Source organism: Epinephelus moara, chromosome 18, assembly GCF_006386435.1.
Source record: "Epinephelus moara isolate mb chromosome 18, YSFRI_EMoa_1.0, whole genome shotgun sequence".
NCBI classification, from domain to species: Eukaryota; Metazoa; Chordata; class Actinopteri; order Perciformes; family Serranidae; genus Epinephelus; species Epinephelus moara.
In genome coordinates, this window is record NC_065523.1 from 20,918,262 (window position 1) to 20,935,047 (window position 16,786).

Consider the following 16,786-nt stretch of genomic DNA (forward strand, 5'->3'; position numbering starts at 1 on the left):
GCCTTCAGGGAATGGGAAATTACATATATAGATATATATATATATATATATATATATATGTGTGTATGTACCCCACTGTTCTTTGTTCATGTCTTTCCAAATGAAGCTCAGCACTGTTACTATTGTTACATTGTCTCAGACAGATGCTCTCAGATGCAAAAGCTATATATATGTCATCGCCATAGTTTGCAGGCTGTGTGGTAAAACCCTGCCTGTGGGGAGGGTATACCCACCAGCAGGACAATGCCCAGTCTCATAACCTCCACTCGACCCCTGTCTGTCCCTTAAGAGTCCAACAGAGGGGGGAGAGAGAGAGAGAGAGAGAGAGAGAGAGATGAGCAAAGACACAGAGAGACAGAAATTACCTGTGCAAAAACACTGTTTAAAAACACTTTGCTGTCATGGAGGCAGAGTTGAAAAAGTTAACAAAGCCATTTCCTCTTTACAATTGCCCCTCCCCAACAAAAGCAGTTCCTGAAAAGTAGCTCTTGCTGTACTCCCCTACAAACCTCTGTCAGAGGCGTGATTCAGAAAGAGAGAGAGAGAGCAGGAGAGAGAAACGCCTTCCCCAGAAAAACTAGTCATCTCAGCATGTCACCTCATTAGTGGGAGTAGTTGACGATTCAAAGGGCAGGAGACTGAGAGAGAGCGGAGAGGTCACTGTAGGAGATGAGAGACTACTGATTCTCCTCCACTCGCATTATATATATATATTTGATTTGCTGGTATCAGCATATACTGCTGCTACTTTTTCCACATCCATTAATTGCCTGGTGGTTGCTTTTTTTTCCTTGGGCAACTTGGGCAACTTTGGAAAAAGACAAAAAGAGAAGAGAAGAAGAAGAGAGCACAACACCATCTAAATGTAGAGAACTCCCAGGTTTATGTATTGGTTGTTTTAACTTTCCTCACGCAGATCTGGACAGTGTTTCCCTCTTCACCATGGCGGGCAGGTGGAACCTCCTGATACTGGGTGAGTCACATCTGTCATCCATTTGCACAGTAGTTGGGATGGAAAATCTCTTGTTGAGAAAGTTTGAGAATGTACTGTGCTCCAAGGAGGGAAACTAACTGGCTGCAGCAGCCTGAAAACTTTTAACAAGAGGTATTTTTATCTGCGAGTTTCTGCTGGAATCTAGCATGGAGAAAAAAAACAGATGTGTCTCTCTTAGTATTAAACATAATATGTATTGTATTTAATGTGTTTATTTTTAAAAGTGGACTGAAATCATTTCATATATTTTCATATTTCAAGTCAAGTCAAATATGTTTATAGAGCACATTTAAAAACACCTAAAAAGTAAAAAAGTACGTGTTTTATTACTTTGTTTAACTTTACACAAAGATAAAATCTGCCAACAAGTCTCACAGGCAAAAAAAAATAAAATTAGTGTCACCCTCACATTCATAAAAACTACATATTTTCATCCTACCTGCTGAGCTATTTATCAGTCTAGATAGTTTTGGTGTGAGTTGAGTTGTGAGTGTCGGAGATATCAGCCGTAGAGATGTCTGCTTTCTCTCGAATATGATGAAATTAGATTGAACTGCAAGCGCTAAAAAAAATTACACATTTCAAAAACTCAACAGCATTGTTGAATTTTTTCATTAATATGACTTCTCTGCCGTGACATAGTTGGCGGGTGTAGTTTGGTTGAAAGAAAATAAGGTCTATGGATTTTCATGAGTAACTGGGTCGTGATTTCTGGCAAGCAACTTTGCTGGAGAGTTTGGTTTTTTTGCACTTTGAGCACCACAAGCTGAGTGCTATTTGGTTCTATTTTATCCTTGAGAAGGTAGATATTAATTGACAAATAGCACTACAGGTAGGGGGAAAAATATACTTTTGATTTGGGGCTGAACTGTCCCTTTAATGTGAGCCTCTCTGCAGCAGTCAGAGCCTTAAGCCCGTGTGGGAAAAAGCCCAAATGAATCAGTTGAAGAGGAAGGAGAGTGATGCTGAACACATTGGCTTTTCTTCAAACAACTCACTATCTGGGCCCCACTGCACAGAGGACCTCTGTTCTTCTGCTTTTTAAAGTGATATTTATACACCATGAGCTCACTCACCCGCACTACTTGTCGCTTGATAGTACCCTCAGTCACACAGGAAGAAACTCTTTGTGTTGCCATGAGACGACATAACATTGAAACTGATGCAAACCCTGACACATGTCACTTTGCTTCCTTAGCAAACCACATTTTTATTTGATATCATCCTGTCCTCACATATGGACCCAATCTTCATGATGATATCAGTTTATCTCTTACTTTAGGAAGTTAGCTTTGCATAACGGAAATTACTTTTGCATGCTGTACTTTCCCAATTACCTTTCATATCACAGGTTTTGACTGGGCACTGTTCTCATCCAAAGAGAAAACAAATATTGAAAATGTTGACAGAGGGGTTTTCCAGGTACATTAACCTCTGATTTATCAGAATCAGATCAGCTTTATTGGCCAAGTACGTGTGTACATACAAGGAATTTGACTTTGGTAAACTTTGCTCTCAATTTACCAGTCTTGACATTAAGTACTCAAAAATTAGACAAAGAATGAGTGAAAAATTCAAAATCAAATAAAGTAATATTTACAAGCCTTAAACATACATCAAATATACAAAATATATACAAGTCTGTTGTAATATATTAGTATTGTTGCAAACATTTCAGCAGGAAAAATATGAACTAAAATGTCAACTAATAATACAAAAACTATCTGCATGAAATGTGTTTAAACTACGTGCTGACGCCACGAAAACAATGCCAATGCAAAGTCTATTACAGACAATTGTTTCTGTTGTCGCAGTCACACCCATAGACACACGTGTTAAATTGCCCAATTTCATAACACATACAGAAAGCGGTTTTGCTCTCTATAGCTGATGTTTTTTTATTCATGGCAGCTGTAGATGGTAAAGCTAAATGGACTGCACTTGTGTAGCGCTTTTCTAGTCCTCTGATCACTCAAAGCACTTTTACACTACATGTCACATTCACCCATTCACACACAAGTGGCCGAGGATACTATACGATGATACCACCTGCTACCCAGTAACCATTTAGACACACGCATACACCAATGGAACAGCCATCGGGAGCAACCTAGGGTTCAGTATCTTGCCCAAGGATGGTTCGACATGTGGACTGGAGGAACCGTGGATCAAACTGCCGATCTTCTGATAGGTGGATGACCCGCTCTACCCCCTGAGCCACAGCCACCCCCTTTACAGGCGATGAATTTCTATATAACTCACCCGTTTATATTTAATTAAGGCTTAAAGTTACGCACAATTAAGGCAGGCTGCTTTGAGTGACAGGCTGTCTGACGAGTGTTCTTGGCTTCTCAGTCATATCCACCCCTCACTCCTCCAGAGTGTCAGCCTCTCGTCCAAATATGGTCACTTCCATCACTTCTGGCTCCAAAAACACCAAGATGGTGACGGCCGTAATGCCAAAGTTAAGGCTTCAAAATGGGAGTCCACAAACCATTGGGCTATTGTCCATTATCTTTCTAAAGACACAAACAGTGATCTCCTGGTTTAAAGTCCATGTTTGTTTAACCCACCTGCCACAAAAGATCCTCAGCGACTTTGCATTGGCATTTTTTTTGTGTTGCCAGCACATTATTTTAACACACCACCACGCAATGTGTTGTTAAGATTTTGTGTCCATTTTACATACTATTATGAGATGATATGATAGCTGGGAATGTGCCTCTTTGTGGTTTGAATTAACTAACTTTTTAATTAACAATTATTTGGCTGCTTCTTTTGATGATTACATTGAATTCATTGTGTAAACTGATAATGAGGGGGAAAATAACTTTCTTCCTGTTTCCATTTGCTGTACATTACACCCATCTGGTGTCATTTAGGCGACCGCAGAGGACTGACTCTGCACTCTTACAGTCTGAGGATGTAATGTTTTTTTTGTGCTTGCACCATGCCAGCTGATATTTCCTCACTCATAGGAAGCAGACTTCTCCAGACACCCATGTGTTGTTCATTTTGAATTGCAGCACAGATGCTCTTGGAACAATCTGAGGAAATGAGGGTATAAAATGAGGGAATTAACCTTTTCTGTTGGGCCTTTTTTTGTATTTTATTTTTTTATTGATGTTGTCAAACTGATCCTTTTACATCACTGTGGCTACATTGAAGTATCTTAGAATGATTTTTAAAAAAAGGAGTTATCGTACGGGGATATAATTGTAGCAGATTTTGCATTAATGCTCAGATGATGGTGAACTGTGGACTGATAGTCGCCTGCTTGCTTTTCAGCTCTGTACCTCTCTGACTTCGTGGCCCTGACGGAATCAGAGTGCGCTCAAGGATGGATTAATACAGAGCAAGGATGCATTGGTATGGAAAACAAACATATTTCACCACATGACCCACAGTGGACATTTAGGCATGTTGTGGCATATGCACACTTTTATGGTAGTGGTCATCCATTGCTGATCTTTCATCATTCTGTTTGTTAAATTACTCATTGGTTTTATCACCTGATCCTTTCTTTGGTATGAGAGGATTCTTAGTCGCACTTATATTTATGTGATTTGTTTCACATTCATGTCTCCTTCGTTAAGATAATGATGAATGTGCTATTGATGAGGACTATCCCGATGAACCTGGAGCATGTGTCGAGAATGCGTCCTGTGTCAACACAATTGGCAGCTACTACTGCCAATGTCTTGATGGTTTTGTGTCATCAACTGGGGCTGTGAACTTTACAGCTGTAACACCTACAACATGTGAAGGTAAGTCATCTCATGTATTGAATCAACCAAGGCAGAGGCTCTGACTCAAATTTTATTTAAATTTTACTGCTGCAGTCGTCATCTAAATATGAAATTCCCATCCTTGTCTTTTCCCTTTAAGATATCAACGAGTGTCTGCAAAACGAGGATATGTGTGGACCTAATGCTGAATGTCACAACACAGTTCCGCATTATTCCTGCATTTGTGATGATGGATTCATTTCCACCACTGGACTGGAAACTTTTCGCCATGGTGACAACGTTACATGTATTGGTAAGATGCTTATCAGTACCCTCAGTACTGTGGTAGGTCCTATGGTCTCTGTGCTTTAGTGGTTTACTAATACGCCCTACCGTCCAAAAGCTCTTCTGCTTGCGGTTCGATTGATGAGGACCATTTCAAGATACAACCATCACAGCATGTTCAATAAATGCTTCTGTCAGTGAGAAATCACCTATGAAGTGTGATTATAATCCACAGATCTATATTATGCCAACAAAAATGCTGCTCATACAAACTTCATACACTCCCGAAGGTCTAGCCGATATAAATCCAGCTAAATATTTAGTCCAAATCCATTATTACATTCACAGATACCTGCAAACTGTCGTTATACCTTATCAAACTTTAATATTTCTCCATGTATTATCCATAATATCTTCGGTTTGTATGTAAATATCCCACTCCTCGCTGTCAAAATGGTGGCTGAACACGGACCTTTTCATTGACACCTCCCTTGAGCCAATAGGAGCTTCCATACTGACAGTCTTCAGTCAGTAACAAGAGCCTGTGTTGAAGGAAGTGCCTCCATTACTTCCTTTGGCCTCAGAGCCAATATTGTAGTCAATGACACTCCTTACCTCCAGGAGAGTTTTTAATTCTCTCTTGGCATTATAGACTGTTATAGATGCCCATAAATGATAAACAAATGGCTTCTCTGTTGTCTTAAGGGAGAAAAACTCTTTCTTATCAATTTAGGTTTTCTGAAAAGTGCCTGGACAAAACCTTAGAAAAACAAAATGTATATTTTCTGTGATACTGTTATGTACTTTGAATATGGACTATGTGAGCCTTCGTGATACGATCTCACTATGTTTTCCATGTAAGAAGTTCCAGTTCAAGTAATCTGTGGTATGTTTTTTCAAGAAAATATTCAGAAGTAGATAAAAGAATAAAGAAAGAAATACATAAACTTTTATTTCAGCATCTTGAAACTTATATAAGTCAATCACAGAAGCAGTTTCAGTGATTCTCACTGTTGGGGGAAAACGTTTTGAGTGTAATGTTTCAAATGAGACTGTTCATGTACATGTACTAAAAATGGAACACGAACAGCTTACAATTGATTTAGGTGTTTTAGGTTCATGTAAGTAAATTTACAGGACTGGTAAGAGATTAATGTGGAAAAAAAAACTTTGTTCACTGATGGTTTCCTGTTCTAAATATCCTCTTGCTGCAAATAATAGAGATCGACGAATGTGAAGAGGGAAATATTTGTGGTCAAAACTCAGCATGTGTCAACACACCAGGCAAATATCACTGCATCTGTCAGACTGGCTTTGAACTGAAGTCTGGTAAATCTAACTTCACTGGCTATCGGGAGCAATGTGAAGGTGAGGGCTATGACATGTAGCACATATTATACATACTATCTTCGGTTTGTATGTAAATATCCCACTCCGGGCTATCAAAATGGTGGCTGAAATCTGACCTTTTCATTGACACCTCACTTGAGCCAATAGGAGCTTCCATACTGACAGTTTTCAGTAGGCGACGAGGGCCTGTGCTGAAGGAAGTGCCTCCCGTACTTCCTTTGGCCTCAGAGACAATCCATAGCCAGTGACTGGCCCAGTGGCTTGTGGGTCTTGTTTTCAGTGACTCTCCTTACCTCCAGAGGAGTTTTTAATTCTTTCTTGGCATTATAGACTGTATGAATGCACATAAATGATAAACAAATGGCCCCTCTGTTGTCTTAAAATGTAAGAAGAACAGCTTTCAATTCATTTAGGAGTTTTAGGTTCATGCAAGTGAATTGTACAGGGCTGGTAAGAGATTAATTTGAAAAAAACTTTGGTGGTTCGCTGATGGTTTCCTGTCTTGTATGTTCTCTTGCTGCTCATACAGATATCGACGAATGTGGAGAGAAAGATGTTTGTGGTCCAAATTCAGCATGTGTCAACGCACCAGGCAAATATCACTGCATCTGTCAGGCTGGCTTTGGGCTGAAGTCTGGTAAATCTAACTTCACTGGCAATCGGGAGCAATGTGAAGGTGAGGGCTATGACATGTCACTGCAAAACAGTATCATATTTAGAAGAAGATTAAAAAATAATTATTTCAGTTTGTTGAAACTTAAATAACTCAGTGACAAAAACACTTACAGTGATTCTCACTGTTGGGGAAAAACTGTGAGTGTTATCTTTTAAATGAGACCATTCATGTACATTTAGTAAAAATGTAACAAGAACAGCTTTCATTTTTTATTTAGGTGATTTCAGTTAAGGTAAGTGAATTGTACAGGGCTGGTAAGAGATTAATTTAAAAAAAAAAAAAAAAAAAACACTGGTGGTTCACTGATGGTTTCCTGTTCTAATGATCTTCTTGCTGCTCATATAGATATCAACGAATGCGAAAAGGAAAATATCTGTGGTCAAAACGCAGCATGTGTCAACACACCAGGCAAATATCATTGCATCTGTCACGCTGGCTTCGAACTGAGATCTGGTATATCTAACTTCACTGGCAATCAGGAGCAATGTGAAGGTGAGGGCTATGACATGTAGCTGCAAAATATGTATCATTTAACTGTTTTAATAAGTTATTTAATCTGATAATGGGTTTCACATCGTTAAACTAAACTAAAATGTTACTGAATCACTGTTTTTGGATCTGGATGCTCAGATGGACCAGGTTATTTATTGTTCCATTAGCACTGACTGAAACACACAGTGTAACCATTTTCCTCTTCCCAATTTGTTTCTATTTTAGACAAATGCATGATTGATAAGACAATCTGCGGAAATGGAATCTGCCACCGTGGAGCCAGCGGCCATTACTGTGTGTGCCACCCTGGGTCCACTAACTATGGCAACAATGAGTCTCGCTGCACAGGTAAGAACAGAGCAGCACTTTTTCCATCATCCATCACTGATGCCGTGTTTGTACAGTAGGATGAGATCTGTATCTTCACAATATGAATGCCATCAGCAAGCACATCTAATGAAACAAAACTTCCTGTTTCCTCAGAGTTAAGGTGTGATGTATTTGAAGATATGAGCAATCCAAAAGAGGTAACACCACACCAGAAACTTTACTTTTACCACAGTTCAACATTTATTTTAAATGTCTATCGCCTCATATTTCTGTTGTGTTTGCTCTCTTAGGAATTTCACATTTCACAGGATCTTGTGATGCATTTGAAAAAAAGCTGTCTGAACATCATGAAGAATGCAACAAAGCTGGATGGAGAGGACATCTTAAAGGTATTACTGTACAAAAAATAATTGAAATGCAATTTGATTATGCAAAACAAAAGCCATCAGTTCCTCAGAATCAGCACAGAAATAGAAAGTTCTACTCCCTTCAAGTCCTGTCACGTGGTGTTCAGATGTCTGTGCACAACTATGTAGACTGTTTATGTTGACCTGAGGTGGTATGCAGCCTGAAAGTCTGACTGCGTCTCCTGTTTCTCCCCGCACATGCTCATGTTGCTCCCTCTACCCCTCCCCTCCTGTGGCTGTAGAGACTGTTGTCTGCCATCGACGAGCTCTTGTCCAGCAAAGCCTTCAAAGATAAAAGGAAGGTCTCCACCTTTCTGGACATGGTGGAGAATGTCTTGAGGCTCATAGGGCCTCTCATTAAGCCCCCCGGGATAAAAAAATCCTCCACACACACAGGTAAAAATACAACATGTTGAAGCTCTTCTTAAGATGTGATATATTTTTCAACAGCTGGTAGATTCTCTTTTTCTGGAGTCATCTACGGTATTAACTGAAAAGCAATGCAAAACATTTTATCTTTCTGTGTGCGTCCAGAGCTGGAGCTGCTGGTACATAAGGGGGCTAACTTACCCCAGGGACCTCATAATTTAACATCTAAGCATGCTCAGATGAACATTCAGTTGGAGACAGCTGCCGGGGATCCCTCCTATTACCCTGGTAATGATCATGCCTATAATTAACACATTTGTGACCACTTTCATTAAGATGACTTACAAATCGGGGCTAATGAATGTCCACTTAATCCAGTGTTATCCTCCTATGATTGTGAAAGGCTTTACAACAGCGTCCTTGCTGACCTACGCAAACCTTGAACACTCCGCGGACGGCTTCTTTAGTGGGATGGAACCACAAGTGAACCACAGCTATAAGATCAACTCTAAAGTCGTGACTGCCAGCGTCAGTAACAGAAACACAAGCCACCTCAAAGAGCCGGTCACCTTGACTTTCTACCACCTCAAGGTAGCATATATTTTTCGTAAAGAATAAAAATCTATCACTGCAGGAAAACATCACACCTGTAATGGTAATTATCTCTATTTTGTTTCACAGTCAAATGAATCCCACCACACCTGCGTGTTCTGGGATTCCTCGGTGGATGGAGGGTCATGGTCTACTCGTGGCTGCAAGATGGTGGAGTCCAACTCTGAATACACTGTGTGTTCCTGCAACCATCTGAGCAGCTTTGCTGTGCTCATGGCGCTCTATGACGTGGAGGTTAAAACTCTTACATACATGATGATATATGGCAAATTATGATGCTTCTACTGTATAGCTGAAACTTAAAGGTCCAGTTTGTAAGATTTAGGGGGATTTAGTGACATCTAGCGGTGAGGATTGCAGACTGCAACCAGCTTAAACTTCTCATAATACGCACTTCCTGATTTTGCCAAGTGGTTGCTACCTGAGAACAATTGTATGATATCCCTGGGACAACAACTGCCTCAGCCAAACAACGTTTGTGATGTCATCAAGGAGAGCCCGCTGCCAGTGCCCTGCAATATATGTACAAAACGGCTATGCAAAGAGGTGCAAATTACAAGATGATTTTACCTTAGTTTACACTAGTCTGCTACTACAGACATTAAAATATGCATTTGCTTTTTAGATTAATTGTTAGTATTTTGCCACTGTGGAAATAAGCTCACATAAGCTTGCAAAGGTCAGCTAACAGTTAGCCAGCTAGGGCGCTAGCTTAGTGTTAACTCCTTGATCATAACAGACTACAGTAACGTTAACTTTCATTTCTGCTCATTTTAGAAAGGCCACTACAAGAAAATGTGTTCTTTGTTTGGATTGTCAAAGGGACAGTGAGACATAGATGTTTGTTTCTGGCTGCTAGAGCTAGTGGGCTAGCTGTCACGTGCTAGCATTAACATGCTTAAATGTGCATGCTAGCCCGCCAACTGTGTCCTTAATTTTGCAAAGGTATGTGACATCACAAACATTGATTGGCTGAGGCAGTTGTTGTCCTAGGGCAAAATGTTGTTCTCAGGAGAAAAACCACATGGCTAAATCAGGACATGCGTGTAATACCTTCAGTGATTATTGTTCAGTAGGTTTTTACCAGGAGCCGAATTATCCCTAGAGGAGTCGTCCTCTTGTCGCAGACGGGCTGTGTAAGCCCAATGCCTTCTCATCTTTTTTCTGATACAGACGTTCAGGAGGTTTTAACCAGGAACCGAATTATCTAGAGATGGTCTCTTCCTCTCCGAAACAAATGGATCTGATGACATAAACCGGTAAAAAGGCTGGAGGAAAAAAAACCAAAACATTTTAGGTCTAAAAATCTGTTTTTCCAACATAGCTCATTGCAGTCACCAGCTACGGTGACCTATGCAAAAACGTGAATGGCCCTGTTTAGAGCCAGTGTTTGGTTTGTCCGTTCTGGGTAACCGTAGAAATGTGGCAGTGCAACATGAGGACAAATGCCTATGTAGATAAAAACAGCTCAGTTTAAGGTATCAAAAACACAACAATTCCTATTTGAAGGTGATTATACACTAAAGAAAACATACTTATTATTGTATTTTCAATTTCTGCCAATATATCCAACCCTTAGTCCTACACACTGGACCTTTAAGTCTGTTTCTGTGTACTGTAACGTAACCCGTCACTCTCTCTCAATAGAACAAGTTTGAGTTGCAGCTGATCACCTGGGTGGGCCTGTCCCTCTCGCTAATTTGCCTGTTCATCTGCATCCTGACGTTCTCGTTGATCCGCTCCATCAAAAGCCCAAGAACCTCAATCCACCTGCACCTCTGCATCAGCCTCTTCATTGCCTACGTTATCTTCCTCGCAGGCATCTCTCGTACGGAGAGCCGGGTAAATATTTCTGTAACTTGCGCAGTCAGACTGTCTGCACTGTCCAGATGAGTGCAGTAAAAATTTCTGACACCTTCAAATACAGCACAGGAGAACAGATACTGCATAACAGCACAGCCACTGAATGATTTATGTGGGCGCTGAAGGTTTATAAACAACAATTCAGCAAGTAGTTTCTCCCCATTTCTTTCTCCCCCGTTTCTCAGCCTCCTTTGTCCTTTTTTCCACCGCTGTCATCCTGATCTTAATCTCGCTCCCTGCTGCATTAGGTTGGCTGTGCGGTGGTAGCTGGGCTGCTGCATTTCTTCTTCCTGGCAGCATTTTGCTGGATGTGTCTGGAGGGCATACAACTCTTCAGGATGGTCGTCCTGGTCTTTAACATCAACTTCAAAACCCTCTACATGATGGCAGGTGGCTATGGAGTCCCAGCTGTTATTGTCGCTATATCTGCTATGGTGAATGCTGAGGGATATGGCACCAAGAGATAGTAGGTTCCTCCCACTGATGCTGATCTTGTTTTATGTTTTTTATTTATACCTGGATAAGTTATGTTGACATACTGTCTGCTCAGTAACTCTCCGTATGCATTGCAGTTGTTGGTTGAAGCTGGACTTTATTTGGAGTTTCTTTGGCCCTGCCTGCATCATCATCATTGTGAGTAAGACAAGAATTACGGAGTTGGAAAATATCCCTAAAATTGACTTCATTGCTTTTTTTAATAATCTCTGCTGTCTTTCAGATAAACATATTCTTCTTTCTCATCACTGTGTGGAAGTTGGCACAGAAATTCTCAAGTTTAAACCCTGACCTGGACAAGCTGCAGAAAATAAAGTGAGTCATATGCTGCATATGTAACGATATATTTGACATGCAGAGCTACACATTTTCTATATACTGCTTCTCCCACTGAGGAGAAATAAATAAAGAAGCTATTTCCTGTTAGAGTGCCTTGAGATTTGACCCGTGCGTATCTTTGTTGCCTCCTGCAGGGCGTTCACCATTACTGCAGTGGCTCAGCTGTGTTTGCTGGGCACCATGTGGATCTTCGGTTGTTTCCAGTTTAACAAGGGCACAATTGTCATGTCTTACCTGTTCACCATCTTTGGCAGCATTCAGGGGATCATGCTCTTTGTCATGCACTGTCTGTTTTCTAAACAGGTCAGTCACACTCCTCTAAAAAAATTAAAAGAACAAGCTCTGCTGCTTTTTTTGTGTCAAAACTCATATGTGTTCTGATTTTAGGTGAGGGAGGAATATGGAAGCATCCTGTCCAGATACTGTGCACCTGGGAAGAAGAGCTACTCAGATTTCAGTTACTCGAACACCAGCAAAGCTCAAGTAAGCAGTTATTTATTTCATCACAGTCTCTCTGATTTAGGCAGGTGAGACGAGAGGCTAAACTGTATTATCCAATAAAGTTGCAGCACACCCACTCATTTTACGAGAATGCAACGCAGAATGTGCTGAATTACATGCTATTTATTTATAGTGTATTTTGGCTTCCACATTTAGTTTTATAATATCTAAAGATGATGCCCATTGTTAACCCTTACATTCAGTTTGACAGCAGTCAAAACACCCTAAATGCCATTTTTTCGCCTGAAATTTGAGACTTTTCATAAAGCGACAAAAATGCACAAAAATTAAAAGATTTAAATATTGTATACTTTCACTCAGGTGCTACAAATTTTTGTACACTGAGGTTGTTCGAGTCAAATTTGACCTGCGTGCATTGAAATGGATTTTAAATGGATTTTAGATCCACAAGTGTATGTCAGATCAAAGAAACTGGTGTCAATATCAGCACAATCTGTGTTAAATTCGTACACATTAATGAGTTGAATTTGGGACAACACATGTTATGTTAATAGTGACACATTAAGTCAAGGATATTAACACAGTGACTGTGTCAGAAGGGTTAACACAAAGGTGTCGAATGATGTGTGAATACTAACACATTTATGTGTTAAAGTACATTAATGTGCACATATTGACACATTTATGTGTTACTCTACATACATGGTTGAATATGATGAATAAAAATGAAAATGCCACCTGAAAATATTTTGCAAAAATATTTTTTAAACATTTTAAGACATTTTGTCAACATTTCATGTGTAACTTGTGAATTAAAAACTTTTCAAACCTTGTATCTAGGGTTGACATAGAGCCAGTTTCCCGTAAAATATGGGTTAAAGTCAAGTGGTCCAAAATCAGACAAATAAGTACGAACTGCCTGCATTCTCCCCACGTTTGCCCATGTTCCAACTGGGACCTGTTGGTCATCCAACATGTCATGGGGGGATCTGGACACAGTGAGTAAAACAGCATGCATGATCATATATGGTGCACATAAGGAACAGAGGTCATGGGGTGTCCAGACACTGCTGCAAGATCTGCACCTGCAAGCACAAGCACCTGCAGTGTGACACAATAAACTCAAATGGAAGCACATCAATCCCCAACTAACTAATAGAGATTAAAAGATTAAAAGAACACTATAAAGAGTCAGATTATAATGTGTAAAATCTGAACAGTTTGTATTGTTGAAATAAGAGATGCCTTGATTGCTCACCAAGCAACATTAAAATGAATTAAACACAGAGTGCATGTGGACAGCATAGTTCAACATTTGTTGTGTAATTAGATTGCATAAGAGACTTAATGCGGTTAGGTCATTGGAAGTTTAATTTGGAAACCTTCATTTCCAGGGTTTAACGATGACAAGGTATAAAAGGAGATGTAAAGTGAAGTGTGTCAGAGCACAGCCTGACCTGATATGAACGAGTACTGAAGGTGTCTGTTGTGGCTGATCATGTCTCTCTCCTCTGTGGTCCTCAGGGATCCAGGAGCACCCAGGACACGGGAGAATCTCGTATCTGAAGAGCGAAACAGTGACATGGGAGCAACGTCTGATTTATTTCTTGGAGACTGCCATCTCAGACATACGGGCCACTCTTGCCCTGCTATTTGTAGTCAGTGCACCAGTTTGCTTCACTGCACAATGTTGTAAATAATATCCTTTTTAAGATGTTTTTTTTTTTTTTACCTATTTGTTTTTGAGTCGGTGTAAAGCTATTTAAAATGGAACTGCTGACTGTTATAATTTAATATAAATTAAGGATTTCCCTCCGAATGAGAAGAGATGACATTCAACAGTGAGTGTTTGTGCTTCACTGTTACTCGACTATTTGTCAAATGGTTAATAATGTCACTCATTTCAGAGAAAATACTGTATCTCAACATGTGTCATTTTTTACATGTGGAAAAAATGTATTGATTTTGGACCAGAATGGCTTGTTATGTCATCCAGGTAATTTATTGAACCAGCAAAGACAATCTGAAAGACATTTCTGAGGCAAGCACTTTTTTTCTGCGTAACTTGTCCACCATGTTTAAACTGATATTATCTAAAAATGACCAACAAAAATGAGGACTATCATGAGACCAAAATGAATTTTAAATGTATATGTGTATAATGATAAGATGTTTGTGTATATATATATTGCTGGGCAATTTGTATGTATTAGAGCAAGTGACTGCATTCCTGCTCCATTTAGCGTGCAGTAACACGTTAAATGTACTGTATCTATATATTTGAAGAGAGCTTTTTATTTTCCTACTTTAAAAAATTGAATGTTTGAAGATAACTTTTGTTATTATTGTCTATTAGAGTGGTGGTTCTCAACCTTTTCCATGTTAAGGAACCCTAAATTGGTAAAAAAAATTAGGTCACAGACCCTCGTTTCATGAGATTTCACCTCAGGGACCTCCATCTGAAAAGCTTGTTTGATACGATTAAGACCAGAATTTGTGGTTGCCAATTACATCTGAGTAGATAACGAAGGAGGAAGTGAAATCTTTGATCAGAGTAATTACTTAAATTGGGTTTACTTCTACAGTGAATTACATAGAAATTAAATAAAATAAACTATTCCTCATTTTAGGACCCCCTGGAGCTCCCTTAAGAACCCCTGGGGATCCCCGGACCCCTGGTTGAGAACCACTGCACTAGAGTATTAGTACTGTTATAAGCACTGGTTTTAGCACAAGTTTGGAATTGCTGATAAATGTTTTATTATGTTTTGTTCTGTCTTTCCAAGATACAATTTCCGTCTTTCACATTGTGAATTATTTAAAATGGTGTTTTCATACTTGTAATGCCGCTCCTGGAAGCTTTAAATTAAATAAATATTCTGACGTACCCAAGGGCTCTGTGTGAAGGTCTTCCCACCACTGGCCTTGTATTAAAATAAATAAAAAAATAGAATAAATGACTCTTTAAAAGGCATATTTCTCTTTAAAGTTCCTCATGTTAGGGCCAAGATTTAGCAGAAATAGCAACAAGACATCAACAAACTAAGAGTGGAGTTTTATTTAAGTGCAAACAGAAAGTTGTTGCCACACCCATGCTATGATAATATTTTTTCCCCACCTTCATGTCTGACACTGTCTCACTTTTGTTTATTGCTGGAGACATCAACTTTATCTAACTGCTTGGATAGATAGAAATAGCCGTGCATAGAGGAAATAGAAGATTATCTCATCTTCCTTCCTGTTTGCATGGGTTGCAGACATGTTGGTCTCTGAAACAACTTTGAAGTCTCAAAAGTGTACTTGAATTTTAACGAGCAAACAAACCTTAAGTGGCCTTGAAAACACGTTTCACTGTATAATGTTTCAGTGCAGATCAAACTCAGTAAACATTACAAACCTTGGTGACGTTACTGCTGATGTATTTGTACACATATACCAGAAACCCTTGAGGCACCTAATCATCATCATGCTCTGTCAAACTCCTCTGATGTCCGTCTCTGTGCTCGTTGTATGTTTATGTGACTGACTGTGACTGTGATAATCATCATGGTACCGGTTGAACAGCAGACTCAAACCTCTTTCTGCTCCTAGGGAAATATAATTCACATTGAGAATTTCAGAAAGTAAGAGAACGTTAGCAATAGCTGACTTTTATTTTTTTCCTGTTGAATTATTCAGCTTGCACTGGATCAATACTACAAAATGAAAGTGATGACTGAGATCCCCTCTGGTTCAGAGGATCAGTAGAGAAGATGAATAGATGGAAGGACCACATCCAGGGGGGGGTGTGGAGGATGGAAAATGCAGATCCGGCATGTCGAGATAAAATAGCTGTCAAGCCTCTGGAGGGAGAGACAGCCGGACCAGGGAGAAAAAGAATCAGTGAGGCAGGGGAAAAGTCAGGAAGGTGAACAAGAGCAAATGTTTGTGAACAATAGTGATTATTGAATGTGGCAAATCAGGCAGCTCTGCGGACAGGAAAGACACATTTGTCCTCTCTCATTTACTCCAAGTCATCCTCAATAATCCAGTGTTCATCCAGTCATCTGAAGGTAAGTTTCATTTATTATTCATAACCATTTTCTGGAAATATATTTTATAGATAACATATTTCTCAGGAAGGTGAATCTGTTGGAAAGCTAGGATTCCTCCTTCATTACATCTATTTAATCCACTTTCATTATAAATGAGAGCTGTGAGGAGTTAAGGAGAGATTCAGGCATCTTGATAAAGGCGTTTAAGACATGGATAATGTAGAAGGAGCACTGCCCCGAGGACAGGCGTTCCTTTATTATACCTGAGTCTTTGAGGAATGTTTGGTTCTGTTGGAAGAAGTAAAAAATTGAACAAGAGAGTCGGAGTAAGAAAAGATATAGCATCCTTC

At 39.6% G+C, this 16,786-nt stretch overlaps 1 protein-coding gene across 1 annotated transcript; it reads left to right on the top strand.

Moving 5' to 3' along the window:
* Positions 1 to 544: 544 nt before the first annotated feature.
* LOC126405212 (adhesion G protein-coupled receptor E2) lies at positions 545 to 15,289 on the top strand. The gene is made up of 20 exons (XM_050068837.1): positions 545 to 973; positions 4,283 to 4,363; positions 4,591 to 4,761; positions 4,883 to 5,035; positions 6,887 to 7,033; positions 7,379 to 7,525; positions 7,751 to 7,873; positions 8,009 to 8,052; positions 8,146 to 8,244; positions 8,505 to 8,658; positions 8,797 to 8,919; positions 9,035 to 9,222; positions 9,313 to 9,477; positions 10,891 to 11,085; positions 11,355 to 11,572; positions 11,679 to 11,739; positions 11,825 to 11,916; positions 12,075 to 12,243; positions 12,328 to 12,423; positions 13,927 to 15,289. Exons 1-20 carry the CDS (start codon positions 943 to 945, stop codon positions 13,966 to 13,968), a joined length of 2,499 nt encoding a protein of 832 aa, XP_049924794.1. The 5' UTR covers positions 545 to 942; the 3' UTR covers positions 13,969 to 15,289.
* The last annotated feature ends 1,497 nt before the right edge of the window (positions 15,290 to 16,786 follow it).